Source organism: Rhea pennata, chromosome Z (genome assembly GCF_028389875.1).
Source record: "Rhea pennata isolate bPtePen1 chromosome Z, bPtePen1.pri, whole genome shotgun sequence".
Lineage (NCBI taxonomy): Eukaryota > Metazoa > Chordata > Aves > Rheiformes > Rheidae > Rhea > Rhea pennata.
This window is the reverse complement of record NC_084702.1, coordinates 72,009,309-72,026,880: the sequence shown is the minus strand read 5'-3', so window position 1 is coordinate 72,026,880 and position 17,572 is coordinate 72,009,309. Positions and strand designations below refer to the sequence as shown.

The 17,572-nt window shown below is 57.2% G+C and overlaps 1 protein-coding gene and 1 long non-coding RNA gene across 2 annotated transcripts in view; one reads left to right on the top strand and one right to left on the bottom strand.

Moving 5' to 3' along the window:
- DNAI1 (dynein axonemal intermediate chain 1) overlaps positions 1-13,858 on the top strand; it is a 138,116-nt gene extending 124,258 nt beyond the window's left edge. Inside the window, exon 20 of the mRNA XM_062600032.1 lies at positions 13,615-13,858. Within this exon, the coding sequence (XP_062456016.1) occupies positions 13,615-13,719 (105 nt within the window). The 3' untranslated portion in view covers positions 13,720-13,858. The remainder of the gene's footprint in view (positions 1-13,614) is intronic.
- Positions 13,859-15,380: 1,522 nt separating this feature from the next.
- On the bottom strand, positions 15,381-16,960 carry LOC134153670 (uncharacterized). The gene is made up of 3 exons (XR_009961195.1): positions 16,885-16,960; positions 15,853-15,988; positions 15,381-15,449 (listed from the first exon to the last, which is right to left on the bottom strand). It is a non-coding gene; the product is annotated as an uncharacterized LOC134153670 (long non-coding RNA).
- Between the last annotated feature and the right edge of the window lie 612 nt (positions 16,961-17,572).

Here is a 17,572-nt window from a genome sequence, read left to right as displayed (position 1 = left end):
GCGAGGTGGTGGAGCTAGGATGTAAATCCCATGCAAACCATTCTCCTGGATCTGGAATAGTGTCTGGAATTGGTGATGCTGAAAGAGGCTTCAGGGTCACAGAGGGAACGAGGAACTCTGCAGGCTCTGACTGCCCTATTGGGGTTATTCGAGGTGGGATCGACACCAAGGCCCCATGCTTGAGAGTGGCATTACTAAACCTGTTGTTGGCTGCAAAGTACATATATGGGTTTGACATTGCAGTGGAGGTGATGAAAAACGCAAACTGAATCTAGAAAGGGCAACAAATCTTAGGTCTGGAAAATGTAACTTCAAGGAGTTCTTCAGGGCCTCACAAATAAATTAAGCAGTAATTTGATCTCAGCCTAAAAGCACCTGCAAGGGGAAGGGATTTCTAACAGTGGAAGGCTCTTTAAATTAGCAGAAAGAGGCATAATGGGATTTGGCAGTTGAACAGCAGCTAGGCAAACTCAGACAAGGACCAAGGCTGTTAGAGCGGCGCGAGCTTATCTGCATCCTTCAAACTCCTGCAAGTCGAAACTCCCTGTCTCTTTCTAAAAGATATCCTCTAGCTCCAAGAGTCGTCACTGGTGCAATGAGTTTACTGACTGAAGCTGTGTGAATCTTAAAAATTCCTTCTGGGCTTAAAATCTGTTAGATCTATTTTTGCCTTTGATCTTCCTGAAAAGATCCGGAATAGACTGGTGGCGTTACAGAGAGGGAGATTCACAACTTTTATAACAAGATATTCACAGCTTGGCGCACACCAGGCAGTTTTATGTGAAGAGATTTGCAGACTCCTAAACTCTTCACTTCTTTTGATTCTGCCTTATTTATTAGCTCATGCGTTAAACAGTCAAACTATGAGCACTCAGAGATAACAAGGTGCTGTAATAACAACGAGCATCAGTGTGTCAAGGACAAGACATACCAAATCAATGTTATTCCTAGTCTGACACTGAAATTAGCCTAGTGGGGAGAAAGTCACTGCTGCACGTGTCCCACTGCCTGTGGACCACACAAGCTCCACTCTAGCTTATCTCAGGCTGGAGCTTTCCCAGTTGTCACTGGGGAACAGGAAACAGTTCTTGCTTTCTGATCCAGGGATGCCAGCTCTGAAGACTCATAGTCCGGGTTCCCTTCTGGTCCTCTGTCCGCCTGCCTCAGTTTCCAACCCTCCACGGGCTCCTGCTCTGGTTTCCCTTCCAGGTGCACATCAGCCTTGCCAGAGCATTGGCGGGCTGAGCTGTGCTCCGCTCAGCCCAGACGCCCTCGCAGCCTGCCCCGGGGAGCCTGCCCTTCTCCTGGGTGTTGACTGTACAGACTTACGTGGTGCAAGTCTTTTGTGCAGCTCCTGTATTCTTGAACTTGCCTTCTGCCTCTCTTCCCTTAGGTCAAACTGGAACTCTCCTGTACATTAACTGTAAGTGAAGACTTTTTACAATCTGTTTTTTATCACCCAGGGCAGTGAACAGAAGCTGGCTCCTCTGAGCCAGCACCAGCCATCATGTCCTTATCTTACTTATTTACTCCTTAGAAAGTTCCTTTCCTGTTCCCAGGGACTGAAACACGGAAGTCGCACCACGCTAGGGACAGGAGGTGAGAGAGGTTCACCCTCTGTATTTCCTCCTGCCTCCCAAAGCTTCTGTCGCTAACACTTCCCTTGTGTTTCTTAATTAGCACATTCTGGCTTTGAGCTGCCTGCTTGTGTTGCAGCCTTCTGGAGAAAATCTGCTAAAGCTGCCTCCATTGTATGACAGGAAATACTGAACATTTAGGCCTCTTACTAGACTGACAGCTAGTCTTACTCTATGGCATTACACAGAGTTTGAGTGTGATTAACACCCTAAGCCCCTCTATCCGTCTTTGGCTTTATGGGCGTCTCCTGAGGGAACCTACACATGGTTGCATATTTGCCTTTTTTCAGACTTTTGTTGCAGATCTACATGATGAAATCATGGCTGAGCTAAGCCAGGGAGTTGTAGGGGGAATTCATGAGTGGGATGAGTGCCAGGCTGAAAAATCACCCCAAAAGAGCAGTTATTAGTGGTTCATGGTCAGCTTCAGATGGCATTTCTGAGAAGCTTGTGGATCTCTTGGAGGGGGTAGATTTTTGTTCTCGTTGGCATTTCAACTTCTGTATTTATTGCTTGGATGAGCTGACAGAAGGTTCGCTACAAAGCCTTGAGAGGGTCTGGTGGTATAGAGCATCATAAGGGCTTTGAAAGACTGGATTGGATCTCTAAATGACCTTGAAATGTTGGAGAGAGAGGCTGAAGTTAAGGAGGTAAATTTAGTAAAGATCTGCGCAAAGCACCAAAAATATCTGTCAGGGCCAGTTTTGACTGTCCTTGATCCTGCCTTGGTGAAGAGCTTGGATTAGGTTTCTACAGTCCAGGAACTCAGCATTACATTAATAATTTCCTGCCTACCCTTGGTGCCCAACAAACAGTCCTAGGGCCCTCAGCTCTCTTGCATGTGTTTGCTCATTGGCTGTGCAAGTGTCACACAATGCCCAGGCCTGGCCCAGGGTCTGCTGGAACAACTCATCAAGGACTCCAGTGTGGTACAGTTTCAGCTGGGAGAAGGGCGAGGGTTTGGCTCGTATTGCATTAGCACCAGTAGCATCCAAGATCCAGCTGGTCACATAGGAAACGTTGCATTTGTCTATAGTTAAATCGGGGGATGCTGTAATAAATCAGCTCTGTTTCAGGTTCTCTACTGCTCTTGCTGGATTTCTGGCTGTCTGGCTTATTTACAGATTGTTGCTGGGGAAGTTAAATTACAAGCAATAACCATTCACAGAAATCCAGACTACTTACAGATTTTATAGTAGTGTAGGGAAAAACTGGCAGTGTTTCCCCAATTACCTTCTTCTTACCTTTGAAGCAAATGCATTTCTCACTTGGGGATTTTATGCATCTTTATGGCGAATAGGGTGTTAATGACTATATAATTACTGGAATTAAATTTGGAATTAATTTTCTGAACACAAATGGCTTCTTTCTGTCTTTCTTCTGTTTCCTACTCGGTTGCCAGCTATGAAAACATCACTTTTCAGGATGTTTCCTGGTGCACAGGTGCTTGTGCAATGCTGGACATGCAGTACCACATGAGGTACAGCCACTTTGGGCTGTATTTCACCCTGCTCTTGAATGATGCTGACTGTTCCCCCTAGGTGAAGGGGAAGAATGGGATCAACAAAGCCTAGTGAAAGAATCATGTCTCCTTGGCGTTTGTGGTGTCTACATCTCATGACACTTTACAAACATGATCCACTCTGTTAATTGTTTTGCAGGCAAAGCAATGGGTTATATGTAAGGGTTGAGACTTCCCTAAGGTCAGGAGTGCTCTATGGACTAGATCATCACATCTTGGAAGAAGGGGTCCTGATCTGCTCTACTCTACTCACACTCCCTTCTAACAGAGCGCTCACATTTCAGCCTCTGATTTTTTTCTGCCTGTTCATCCCATGCCCTTCTTTGTCTTTCTGTTGTGCAAGGAAAGCAGATGACAGCTGATTTAGTCCAATTGACTGTTTAAAGTGCCTTTTTTTTCTATCAAGCAATTGTTTCCACTGTTCCTCTAGATCAGTTTAGACATCTCCTCAGCGCTAATGGAAAAGAACAATTTTGGTTATCATCCTGAGAGCTCCTGAAACATCACCAGATTCTTTTTCATTCTTTATTGCTTCCTCGCAGATTTGCAGCCTGATGATATCCCTAAGTTTCAGGCAGGTCCTCACACCTGGACAATACCAGGGAGATCCATGCATGGACTCAGATCAGAATGGGCCCAGAAGAACCTGAGAAGAAGTCATCCCTCTTGAGATGACAATCTGACTGTACTGGGGAAATCTGCAGCCAGAACTGGTGCCAAATGTGGCAACATCTCTGCTGTCACCACCAAGGAGATTTCTTCTCTGAGAGGCCTCCAGGATGATCTCTGGCTGCTTGCTTGGCAGCTGCAGTGCAGCAACGCCCTAACCATTTCCCTCTGTCCCACCTCCAGCAGCACAAAGAGTGGAGCAAGGATCAGGCCATGTTTGTTGGTGAGTGGAAGGGCAAGTTAAGCAGGCTGTTTTCACCCTTCTGGGGCTGTGTCTTGCTGAGAGCCTCAGTAAGGAGACAGCCTTTGTACAACAGTTGTTTTAATGTAGCTTATCTGTCCTCATTGTGTTAGGCATGAGCCCAGCTTCAATTAACCTCTGCTAATAGGATCCTTCCAGCCCTGAAGTCAAACAGTTGTCGAGTATCTGCTCCTGCCAGTTTGGCCACTGTCTTGCTGGAGCTGTAGATTGCTGGTTCACCTCATTCCATTGGTGGTATGGTGAGACTTGCTGAGTGATGGAGAGATTACTTGGGAAGTGGTCACCTTAAAGAGCTTAATGGCTTCTATGTCGTTTTCTTCACAGCTTGCCTTTATTTTGTTATACTCTGTTGCAGAGAAGCTCCATTAGTTTCAGCAGCCAGCTGAGCAGATGGATTTAGCTGGTCAATGGCACTGAAGTAATTATGTTTCGGTACAACAGAGAGCCAGGAAACACATAAAATTAATTCAGGTGCAGCATCCTGGTCAGTGACTCAAAGCAAAGAGCAGTTCAGGGAGACGACCCTAGCTGCACTGTGACCATGCTGTTGGCAGCACGGGTAGTCACTAGGAATATATACCCTGGTTTCAGTAGATGATGCTGGATTGGCTTTTCCCATGTCCAGTTCCTTCCTCAGGTGTGTATCAGCATCAGAGAGACTGATTACTGTTCGCATCTCTCTTCTGCTTCTGCTATAATTAAAACAGCAATATATGCATGAAGCAATTAGATTTTAATACTTTTCTAAACAGGATGTCAAGGAGCTTAGTAAAAGGACTTGGGCTGAAGCCAGATCAGCATCTTAAGATAGGATTGTCATTAAAATGATTGCCTGCTGCCTGGACTGCTTAGCCTGAGCACAGACTCTAAATATGCTTTTTCAGTCAGGCTGCACCTCATCTTCATCTGCAGACAGTATCCATAAGACCCTATGCTCCTGGGAGCTGCAGGACCAGAATGAGATATTGGTAGGAACAGCTTGGACAGCTCTGTGACACATGTGGACTCTGGGTCTGCTGGTGGGACAGGATCATCCCCATGCCCGTGTCCTTGCTCATCCTCATCCCCATTGCTGTTGACAATATTCAGGTCTGCCTATTCCTGACAGAGGAGAGAGTTGCTAACCATGTTTCTTCAGGGCAGATCTGCTCATCTCTGTTTCCCAGAAGAAAGCAAGGTTCTTCAGGACTGTCTGTGCTCTAGAGGAGCATCTCTGAACTCCCTACCCACCCCTGCTCTACAGCACATCACTGGCTTTCTCCTGCCTTGTTTTATCCTGTATCCTGCGCTCCTCCGGCCCTGCACTGCAGTCACTCCAAGGCAAATCCTCTTCTCTGACTATCTCTTACTCAGACCCTTATGTGGTGCCACTGGGTGCCCACTGAACATGAATGGGGAGGGTGTAAGACACTGCAGGCTGCATGAATGTGCCAACAGGCAATGATTAGCATGCTCTACCAAACAGCACTGTGCCCAGGATATCTTCAGGTTAAGGATTGACACCAGTACAGCTGCTAACAAGGAGCTCGCAGAGCAAAGGGGCAGCGCCGTGGGTTAGAGCAGAGCCTGGCCTCTCTGAGTCAACAAGTGATTTCTCAGCTGCTGTAAGAGGATCAGATCCTGGGGAAAAGCAGCCTCTCTAGCTGCAGGATTTCTTGTGCTCTTGTCTTGTGGCCAGCTTCTTGCTGACCCCTTTTAAGCCTTGATTTGCATGCTGCATCATAACTCAGTCCTTGATTAAGTGATTTAGCGTGACTTCCCACACAGTCCAGAGTAATAGAGTATCTAGTTTTCAGGCCTGGGAGGATTTGTATGGCATTTGTAATTTGCCTGGCTATTTCCCATGCAGCAGGCAAAGAGATTCTGTGCAAGCCATTTAATTTGTGGCAAATTGGACGCACAGTCTGAAATAAGCAGGATGCACTTCAGTGAGGGCAGAGACAAAGTACAAGAGGAAGAAAAGAAAATGGGAATAATTGGCTGGAGAGGTTTGCAGAAGTTCTCAAACACCAGCCAGCAGTGCCCTGCTGTAGCAGAAGAACCAGGTGTTGACTTTGAAAGATGTGATGAGCAAGAGAGCAGCGGGGACAACATGGGCAACCAAGAGGCTGGAAGCAGAGAGAGATGAGCCCCGGCTCCAGAGAGGTGCGAGGCTGGTGGGGTGAGGAAGGCAGTGAGCTGAGGTCGTAAGACAGCAGCATAAGGCTTAGGGCCCCTTTTAGCAGGGGCGGGAGAGAAGCGCTGGCAGCCATCGGCAGCTCGTGCTGGACGCCACGGAAGGTTTTTAAAAGGGACGGCCGTGCAGGTGATGGGAGCAGAGCGTGAAAATCCACTGCTCAGGGCATGATGTACCAGGCACCCCAGGGACCAAGTCAAGCACTGGACAAGCATCTGTCAGAACCAATTTAAAACTAATTCCTGCCATGGACCAGGGCAGACTGGTGGATGCTTGAGGGCCTCTCCTAGCCGTGCTTTAAATGACGTTGTGATTTAAATGAAAATTACACACTAAAATGTGTTGTCAAGATGGCACAATTGTTCATGCAGTTGAAATACCTAGTGCTATTTCTGGAGCATCCCTGAGTTCAAGTGCAGTCATAGAGAACAGGAGAGCACAAACACTGTGGCCTGATGTTAAATTGCAAACTGAACTCTTTCAGCAGGCACAACAGTATCAATTGTAATTCATCTTTCATGCCATTGACATTTAGTGTTATTAAATATATGCTATCTAGGAGCACAGAATTTTATTTTCACTTCTATTCATAGCAAAACTGTTTCCTGTATGCTTGTGTTTACCTAAAGAGAAGTATGTTCATACATTTCCATGTTAGTAGCAGAGAAGACGTTCTCTATGCCGATGTTTTTATATTTAAAACCTGGTATGGAAAAAGTGTTAAAGGGCAGTTTTAAAGAGAAACACAACAGCTGAACTTTCTTAAGGCAGTTAAAAGGTGATCACAGGCGATAAATGTTGACAGTGGTGGTCCAAGAAAGAAGTATTGCAAAGCAAAATACAACTTTTTTTTAATATACTGCTCGTTCCACTGGGCAATGGATTTCTCATGAGACATTACTCCATGAGATACGATAACACTAAAGTATTGCTGGAGTTGCATTTCCAAGTCCATGTTTAGTTGCTTTTCTTAAACTCTAATCTGTAACGGCTCAGTGAGCTGTCATACAATGAAACTAGTGTAAACCTGAAATAAGAAAAAAAAAAAAAAGAGATGCTGAGTGATAACGAAACGGTGCCTGAAAGCGGACGGTGCTACCTGCCAGCTGGCGCCAGGGCGGCAGCTCAAGGTTGCGGCGGATGCTCTGCGCCGCGGGACGGGCTCCGTGAGTCTGTCCTTCCGGGGGGCACTGGTGCACGCGCGCGCGGGTGCTGCGCCCGCCCGAGCCGCTCGCCGCAGACACGCCTGCTCTTGCGAGCCCCTCGGGCTGGGGGAGCCCAGGCTGCTGCCGACCTTCCGTCCTTCTGTCCTTCCTCCCTGCTGCTTGTGTTTGGCAGATCCCTCGGCTGAAACGGCAGGAACTCGTGTTCCCACCAGGTTTTACATGTTATGCTGTTATAATATACAACACGTGGGCAGGCTTTTGCTAACAAGGCTTTCCACTGAGTGGTGCTAATTACAGTAATCGATCCCGTCCAGAAGAGAGACACAGCAGTTTGGCAGCGCCGAAGCTGGCAGGGCTGGAGTCGGGGTCCGCGGGCGGTGGGTCACGCACTGCCTGTCCCTGCCCAGGGCAAGAGCATCCTCCCCCTGCTCTGAGCCGAGGGAAGCAGCCCGAGGCGGAGGGGTGTGCGAGCGGTGCTTGGTGGGGAAGCACGCCCATGCACGTGCACACACCACCGCCAGGTCTCCTGGGGCTGGAAGCCAAACCTTTAGGGCTTTCTACTCCCCTCCAGCCCTTTCACACAGCCTGAGGAGCTCAGAGGCAGGTAGTTACGCTGCACACTGAGCACGCGATGATTTTTCTCAGCGCTTACTGCTAAACGTGTGAACTGCTATGACTGATGAGCATTTCCGTGAGCCTTGTGAGGAAGCTTTTGTCTCACCCAGCTGCCCTCTTTGAAGTGGCTGCTATCGGCTGTTCCCGATGACGGGGGATAACGGGGCCCAGAGGCCATGCTGGTTTTTATCAGAAGCCCCTCTCCACGCACACACATACACACTGCTCGCAGTTAGCGTGCAGCCAACGTGCCCCCAGGGCTGGCAAAACCCAGCCTGGCTTAATACGGGAAAAGAGAGCCTGTTGCAACCACGTCTCCGTTTTGAACCCTTAAGTAACTGATGTGGGAAAGGCAGAGGAGGGAGGTTTCACACGCAGGTGACTCCAGGACGCAGCTTAATCCTCCTGCTGCAGGTCCGGCTCGGCCAGGCTGGAGCAGCGCTCACGCAGGTGGTGCAGCATGCCCCATCTCTGCATTTGCTGCAGGGGAGGCTTCCTGGATGGATTAAGCAGCTCGAGGCACATTTCTGACTCTCTTTAGGGACTGTTTCAGATATGTTTGGTGGTTTCCTGCTGTTGGAACTGGTGATAAATTCAGACTGAATTAAAGTGTCATTATAATGCCCAGCCGGGAGGAGCTGCGTGAACCACCCCAGGCGCTGTCTGTGCTTGGTTTCACCATGCTCACTCAAGTTTTCATGCACAACCGCTAAATTTGGACTTCTTATGGCTATATTTAGGTGCCTAAATTAGTGGTGTGTAAGAGACATTGCTCAAGGCTCTGAAGATAGGAAGAGGAGAGAGAGTTCAGCATGGCTGGGAGCCAAACCTCTTCTTCAGCTGCCCGAGTAGAGCAGCTCAGTGCTAAGCCTTCATTAGGCAGGAGGTAACCATGGTCTTTCCCATCCCATGCCTTGCAGTGCCCACCAGCATGAACCCCATGGTCCCCATGCTGGGGGCCACTGCGGCCAGGCTATGCACTGTGTCTGGTATGAGAAGGTTAAGCAGACAGCATGAAGTGCTTAGCAGATGGACACAGCCAGCCAGCATGTACAGCTGGCTCAGGCCAGCTAGCAAGTGCCCGTTGAGGGCAAGCCCTTCACCAGAGATCCTCACGGGGTTGTGTCTTGAGCAAGCAGAACCGCGGCAGCTGTGCAGGCATTTTCCCACCCCGTGTCTAATGCTCCTAATCTTGTTACAGTTGGCAGCTCTTCTTCTGCCAGAATTTGGAGCTGCTGATAGTTCATTAAATCGTGTTAGCACAGCTTGCCACACCATGCATTGGCTGCTCACTGCTTAATATTTCCCAAGCGCCTTGCTCAGGGTCAGTACAGATTATACCGTGGCCGCAAGTGGAAAAGGAAGAGCTCCTAGGTCGGCTGAACCAAACTCCTCCATGGCATGGCTTTGCTGGAGCCAGAAGAAACATATGGAGAAAGCTTTGGCTCCTCCTGTGTGAATATTTTTGCATGGACAGAAAACATTGTAAAGGGAGTGAGCGTGGGTATGGGGTCCCAGCCTGCCTCTGGCAAAGAGTGGACATGGAGCTGTGGCAACGACTTTCTTTCCATACAACGATGAGTGAGCATTTGCCCTTCCTGTTGGCTATCAGCTGCTGTTGGAGTCTGGCCCTTCCAGCAAATGATTTCTCCCCTCTCACATGGGTGTTTCTAAGCCAGTCTATACTGTGGCACACCAAACATGGTGCTGTTTAGACAGAGGAGATGTCTGCCCAGACCTCCTGTGTTTCAGTGGTCTTCACACTTCTGCTAGTCCCTGCATCTGCCAGGTCTGATCCGATTTTGTTTGTACCTCCTGACTGTCGGATGCCGCCGATCCTGTGCCTTTATTGGCAGACCGTGTGCTGCCAAGCTAGAGCGAGCGGGCTGGTCCCATTGAGGTGTCTTTGCTGGGTCCAGTGGCTTCACTGGGAGCCTGCAGTGAGCAAGAGCAGGTCATTCAGGGAGTCTGCTTAGACCTGGGGCCATGAGACCTGTCTCTCCAGCCTGTGCCCTGATACAAATGCTAGGAGAGGGCTGAGCCAAATATGTGAGCTACAGTAAGGAGAGGTATTTGCCCTGAGTGGCACTGGCTTTAGCTGGAGATGATAGACAGACAAGTGTCCTTGGGGTCAGTGTCTGGCTTATCCAGTGCCTCAGCACGGGAAGTGGAAAGCCCCAAAATCCCATGTGGTTGCTGACGCCTGAATGACCCAGCCATCCCCTGGGCTTTTCTGCAGGTTTCATTCCCTGCCAGCAGAACATTTCCTGTGTCATTTATATCCAAACAGTAGCAAAATATGCCTAAATCCTTATCTCCAGTCTGTCAGCTAATTCTTCTGTGGGCCAGGAGCAATGCTGTCAAAGCAGGCTGTAACTGCAACGCCAGGCTCTCGGTGGCTAAGTGCATTGCTGCTGTATGTAAATGGGCTTCCTGAGAGCCCCCTGCCAGGTGTCAAGGCTCAGAGGTCACCTGCAATATAACAACATCAAGTTGCAATAGGAATACTGGGGTGCAATAGGAATACTGGGGTGGAAGGCTTCAGAGATGTGGCTCGTGTTGCACCTACTTGACTTGTAGGTGTCCGTGGAGCCAATGTGAAAAATCCTGCTATATTCACAGCGAAGTTTGGGTTTCTTTGGTCTTTCCATCAGAAATGACCCAGGGAATTCTCTTCTTTTTGCCTTCATTCATTTAATTCCCTGGTCCCATCACTGGTATGTTTTGCTAATGGAGAAGCTCTCACTCTCAGGGTCTTGACCTTGAGCAGCCTTGGTCCTGAGCAGAGTAGGAAGGAAGGAGGTGAGGTCTTCTCCAGCCTCAGCCATTGCTGGGCACCAGGCACAGCCCTGCTCTCAGAAGTGGCTAGGAGCCCCCCTCTTACTGAAAGGAGGAGGCAGGGGGGCAACCGCCAGTGTGCTGGGTTTACCAAGGGCTTCAGGCATTTAAAAAGCAAAGATCCTGTGAAGTCCTTCCTGTTGAGTACAGTAAGGAGCCATCTGGGAGTTTTAGACAGCGATGCTGGTGGCTTCCTGAAGCTCCTTATCCCCTTCTAAATTGGCCTGTAAAAGCTTAAATTGCTTTTGCATGAGAAGCCAGCATCCTAAGCCACTGGGATACTTACTTTGTAAAGGGGGTCAGATCATGCAGCTGTGCCTAGAAATCCCATCCTACCAGGAATGGCAGGCGCTGGGAGCATCCCTGGCATGAGGGGACCCCGCAGGGCTGAGCCAGGCCTGGGCCCTTCGGCCGGGACTCAGCAGGGGAGAAAGGACCTAGTCTGCCTCCCGGGGACCTTAAGGGGAATTTTCCATTGACGTCCTTGCCAGCATGGCTGACACTCTTGCTGCTTTGAAACAGAAACATGTTTTGTTTTGTTTAATCCAAACCTCACAGCAGATGTTTTATGGTTATTCCACCAATGGCGGGGGGGGGGGGGGGAAGGAGTTGCTGAAAAGTGCCAGCATCATGGGTTTTATGAGAGGATTTTATTAGCTTGGCGTTTTACTGTTCAGCAAGGGAGGGAAAGCACGAGCCAAGAAGCAGTGAATCCAGTTTAAATGACTCCCATATTATGGATGTGGAGTTCAATATGGACCAGTTTGTGGAGCGCTAGGCTGGGGCTCTCAGGGCAACAGATCCGAGGTCTTCAAACAGCCCGGCCTCCTCCTCCCGCGTGGCTCCACCTCGGCTGTCCTCTGCCTCCCACTTGCTTGTAGCATCAGTACTTGCGTTGGGTTGAGGTGAGAGCCCAGGGCCCTGCAGCAGTCGTGCCCGCACTGCCTATAGGGCCAGGAACCGGTGATCTTCCCCCTCGTGCCTCAGTTTCCCTGCCCAGAGAGCCGGGGCAGAGCCCGAGCGCGGGATTTGGCTGCGAGGACCAGCCCTGGGCTGACACGGCCGTGCCGACGTGCGCGGGGCAGTCTGCCTGCGTCGCGGCCCGCCAGCGGGGTCTGGCCCCATGCGGAGCTGGTTTTGCCCTGGCCATGCCCGAGCAGGTGCATTCCTGGCGCTTTTCCTCCGCGCTGCTTCAGCTGCGAGCATTTCGCCCTCTCGCCAGGAGCGCTTAAAGAGTAAAACCACCGGCCGCGTTGCTGCGGGCGGCTCCGGCACCCGTTCGGCGAGCTCCTCGGCGCCAGCGCTTCCGCAGACGCTCAGCTCCGCAGCCGCCCGCGCCGTGGGGACGGGGAGGACGAGGCTTTGCACGGCTCCCGTGTGGCTGCCAAGCAGCCCGGCTCGGCTCAACCCCCAGATCTGGAAGGGAAGGGAAACGTCTCTCTGTGCCCCCCCCCCCAAAAGATGTTACACTTTCCCTTCTCCGTGCCATTTTTGCTGCAAAATTGGAGGCTCTGCTTTGGTTATGCCTCGTGACTGCCTCGTGCATGTCTTTGCTCCGGGATGCTCAGCGGCAGCGAAGGAGTCGAGCTAGGCGAGGCGGGTTTTTCGAGGCTGCTGGGGGGGCTACGAGGCGGCTTGGGTGGGAGGGGGTGGCTGCTTCAGCACCCTCCCTTTCGCAGCAGCGAGCAGCCGAGCCGAGCGGGGGGGCTCTGTGGCACAGCTCGGCGAGCAGCCTGCCCCGTGCCCCACGCTGGGGGCGGCGCAGGGAGCGTTTCGGCTGCTGTCACACGGCAAAGCAGCTTTTCCGGCGGAATAGCTGGGTCCTGAAAATACCCCGAGCAGCTGTGTTTATCTGAACACGCTCGTTTAGAGAGATGCTCAGCTGTGACGTGGGCCGTCGGTATAAACATCGCTCCCGGCGCCCAGAGCGGGGCTACGAAGGCCGCTGCTCACTTAGCGGTGTCGGTGCAAGCCAGCACCTTCCCGGTACGCGCCCCGGGGGCTTGGGAAATACAAGCAACCCTCCGAAGGGGCTTTCCAAACACCCCAGTTCAAGCCAGGGGGCTGAACCGCTTTCGCCTCGCTGCGCCGTAGCTGAGGGAAGCCTCCGCTCTGCCGCGGCTGGGGCGGGAGAGCAGCAGGCGCCACGTGGGCGCACGCCCCACCTGCCCCGGGGGGCTGCCAGCGCTGCCGCCGCTGCAGAGGGGTGGGAGGGGGGAGGATGAGCTCTGGCTGACTTCAGCGCACCCGGCTTTGCTGGAGAAATCTAGAGACGGCTCCGCAGCTCGGCGCCCCGGTGGGTTTTTTCCCGGCGCTGGAGGAAGAAGCACGTTCATAATTGCTGCACCCTGAGGCTGTCGGAGGATCTGGTACAGCGGGAGGGGAACTGATGTTTTCCAGGCAGGGAGTCTTTGCTCAAACGCCGGGTGCTCTGCTCGCGCGGCCCCCCGAGAGCCTCTCCGGCGCGGAGGCTGCGAGCGGGCAGAGCGGCCCCTTCGGCGGCGCTCCCGGGGACAGGACGGGTGCGGAGAGGCTGGTCCTCTCGGCTGCAGCCTGCGGGCTGCATCCTTCGCGTCCAGGGGCCAGAGCGGCCCCAGTTGCCCCTTCCTTGCTCCTCAGCTCAGTCCTCGGGTGCCTTTACACCTCCCGCGGCGCCCTCGCCTCCCGCGGGCCCCGCGCCCGGCTGCCGCCGCCTGCTCAGCGCTCTGCCTCGCTCGCTCTCTCCGCAGGAGAAGAAAGGCCAGGAGGTCAAGAAGGGCCCCGAGGTGGAAGTCGCAAAGCTGGACAAGCTGCTCAACCTTGTGAGAGAGCCGGCCAGCCAGGCAGGGAGGTGAGCGGTGAGCGGGACGCCGGGCCCGCCGGGCTGGGCAAACGAGCCCTGCTCTGAGCGGCGCCCGCTCGTCACGCATGCAGCGGGCCCCACGCCGCCCGCGCTTTGCATAGCGGGAACGCTTCGTCTCCGGGCCCGGAAAAATAAACAGAGCTGCTGAAAGGCCCGCAGCGTGCAGAGCCATCCCTGGGGACGGCCGGCACCTCGCCGCGCCAGGCTCAGCCGGCCCCGCGCCGAGCGCCGGCCCCGGTTTGCGGCGCCCGCTCGCCGCGCGGGGCTCTGCAGCGCGGGGATTAGCTGCTGCGTGGCTGCGGCGGCACCGGGAGCTGCGGCGGCCTCGCCGCATGCTGATGAGCCGTCGCTGGCTGGCTCCACCGAGGCTGGGGAGCAGCGGCGCTCGTGCCCCTGGGTGGCGGCAGCGGGAGGGGGGGGGAAGGGGGAGTGAGCTCTGGCCGCCCGGCTCACCCACGTCCCCTACGCCTGTCCCGTGCCCTGCAACTCAAGGCCACAACTTGGAAACCTTCCGGTGCTGTTAGGGCTCGGGTCGCTCAGCGCCGACGGCTGCGTGGCATGAAGCGCCGACGGAGGCGGCCGCGAGCCCTCCCTCGCGCCGGTGCCCCAGCAAACCGCTCGCGCCCCGCAGGACGCCTGCCGCCAGCTCTGCCCCCCACACCCCCGGCACCTGCTCGGAGCCGTGGGGACCGACTGAACACGGTGCCTCCCCCGAGCCGGGACGCGGGGCAGAACCATCGGTTTATTAGTCTAGTAAAAACACCGTCGCAGAGGGAACACATTAGCTACACCTGATGGCAGGGCACCGCCATGGGAGGGATCGCAGCCTCGGCACAGCCCGCGGGGACCCGGCCCCCCCACAGCCCCCGGCTCTGGCTATTGCCGAGCAGCGAGGAGGCGGCTGGCGGGGCCGCAGGATGGCTCTCCGCTCGCCCGCAGAGCCCCTGTGGCTCCAGAGAGCGGGGCCGGCCCAGGCCCGGCCCCGGCCCCAGCTCCGGGCCCCAAGTGGTGGCACTGGAAGACCCTTGAGCGCCGTTTGTCTGGGTGCCCGCAGCGCTTCCCTGCTCCACGCAGCGCTTCCCTGCTCCCCGCAGCTTCCCCATAGCCCTGCCCCAGCTCTCTGTCCCCGCCGGGCACGGCGGCGAGGAGGAGGAGGAGAGCAGTCTGCACGGCACTGTTGGCGCTAGCGCTGGAGTGGACCAACAGGTGGGCCGTGGACAAATGGACAGGCCAAGCAGCCCTCTGCGCCGTCCTGGCTCACCGGGGTGGCTGCTGTCCGACCCCGCGGCACGGGCGACCCGCGGGCTGGCCGGCCCCACGCTCACCGCCTCTCCTCCGTCCCCACGGCCGTCCGCGGGGCTCTCAGGCACCGAAAATGCACGAAGGATGGGCTCTGCCCAGCTCCACAGCACCTGCAAGCCGCTCCGCGTCCCCTCGGCTCTCATCCTGTCCGCCCCAGCGCCGCAGCTAGCCCCGTCCCGGGGCGGACGCGGCGTCCAGACTCGTGCAGCTCCTTCGGCGCAGCCAGGCGGCCACCGAGTCCCAGAGCCCTCGGCAGAGCCGGCCCCAGCGGAGGGCAGCAACAAGAGCCGGAGGGCTCGGCCTCCCGCGAGCCAGCCCGTCCCACACGGCTCACGGCTGCAGCAGGTGCTTCTCTTCGTTCCTCGTCTCGTCCGTGTCGGAGGACGGGCCCTTCTTCGGGCAGGATGGGGTCCTGCAGGCCTTGCACAGGATGAGGAAGAGGATGAGGATGAGCAGCGCGATGACGCAGTTAAAAGAAATAGCAACGACTGCTCCGGTGGAGAGAGCCGCCCCCATCACCGCTGCCCGCCGGGGCAGCCCCGCTCCGTGGGGGAACGCCGGGCCCCCAGCCGGCCCCCAGCCTTAGCACGGTGCTCGGGATGCCGGCGCAGCGACGGAGAGCGCGGTGTGCACCCGCAGGCATTGGCAGGGGACGGCAGCCGCTCCCAAGGGTCCCGGCAGTGAGGCGGCCCCCCTCCCCCGGCGCCTCTGCCTCCTGGCTGGGCGCCCACTCCGGGGAGGCGAAGGGGGCTCCGGGGCGCGCGGCGCCCAGCTCGCAGCCCCGCGGCCGGATGGGGCCACGCCGGCGGCAGCACGGCCTCACCCGCACCGCGGCTTAGCCCTGCGGAGCCGCCGCCTCGGTGGTTGCTCCACGGCGACGCTCGCGGCCCCCAGGCCTCGGCTTTCCCTGCTCCGGCAGCGCCGCGGGGACATCAGGACGCTGCTCCTGCCTCTCGCACCTGGAAGGGAGAAAGTCACCGTCACCGGCGGGACGTGCCCGAGCCCCCTCGGGGCAGCCCGCAGAGGGCTCGCAGCGGCAACGGCGCTGCCGTTCCGGAGCAGGGAGCTGCCACCCTCCCCGCGGAGCGGTCCGGCGGCAGCTCCCTGCCGCGCCGGGCCCGCGCCGCCGGGGCGGCCGCTGCCGCTGGACGCCGGGAGCCTGGAGGGCCCTGCCGGGACAGAGTCCCTCGGCTCCCGCCCCCGCCGGCCTGGCGCGGACCGAACCCGTCGGGTCTCTGCTTTATTCCCAGCGGGGGCTTTCGCCACCGCCTCCTGCCCGGAGGCGGCGGGCACCGCGCCCACCCCGCCGCCCGTCTGGGCCCCGCAGCAGGGGCCGCGCGGCACCGGCGGGGCCACGGGAGAGGGAAGCGCCCGCTCGCCCGGTAGAGCCGCTGAGCCCGGCGCAGAAGGCCTCGGCCGGCCCCGGCCTCGCCGCCTTCGCGCGGCCGGTGGAGGAGGCGCCCGCACCCGGCACCCCGAGGACGCGGGCCCCGTGCCAGCGCCTCCGGACGGCGCCGGGAGCGGGGCGAGCGGGCCGCGGCCGGGTTTGGGGCGGGGAGGGTTTAACCTCCCCCCCGCCCCGCACTCACCCGCTTGGGTGAAGCGGCCGCTGCAGCGGGGCAGCGACGGCGCCTCGACCCCGCGCGCCGAGGCCGGGACCCGCGGCCTGCCCGCAGCCCCGAGGGGCCCCGGCAGTGGCCGCGGCCCCTTCCCCCGCGGCAGCGCCCGGGCCCCACCACCATGCGCGGGCCGAGGGGCCGCCGTGCGCCGGCCCCGCGCCCTCCCCGCCCGCCCGCCGGGGCGCCCGCAGCGGGACCCGCCGGAGCCCCTCCCCGGCCCCCGCGGGCCGCGTTACCTGCTCCGCTCGGCGGCGGGGCCGGGCCGGGCCGGGCCGGGCGGCGGGGCTGGAGCGGGGCCGGAGCGGGCCGGGCCGGGCCGCCCCGTCGGTGCCGCAGCCCGGCGGCTCCGCGCTCCCTCCCGCCGGCATCGGGCGGGCGGGGCCCGGCGGCGCCCCGCCCCCGCCATTGGCTGACGCCCCGCGCCGGCCGCCCTCCATTGGGCGAGCCCGCCGCTGCGGCCACGCCCCCTCCGCCCCGTCCCCACGTGAGTGGCGCTCGGCGCCGCCGGGACAGCGGCGCGATGCGTGTCCGGCCCGGCCCGTCTCGTCTGTCCGTCCGCTCCTGCTGTCTGTCCTGCTTGCCGTGCTCGTGCTGCCCCCTGCCCGCTCTGCCCAGCCCTTAACGGCCCCGTCCTGCCCTAGCGCGCACACACGCGCGTGGAGACACCCAAGCACCCACGCGTGCCCGCACCGCCCCGGCCCCGGCCCGGCCTCGCTCGGCAGTGACGGGCTCCGGGGAGCCGGTTCCCGCGGGGAGCCGAGGCGAGGCTGCGCCTGGGGCTCTCCCCGCGGCGGCAGGAGGCTGCAGGACCGCGCGGGACCCTCTGGCCGCTCGGCCACGGTCCGAGCCCCGGCGGTCGGGTCCCAGCACCGTCCCCCGCGCTGCTCTGCCCCGGCTTGGGTAGAACAGGGCCAGGCTGTGAGA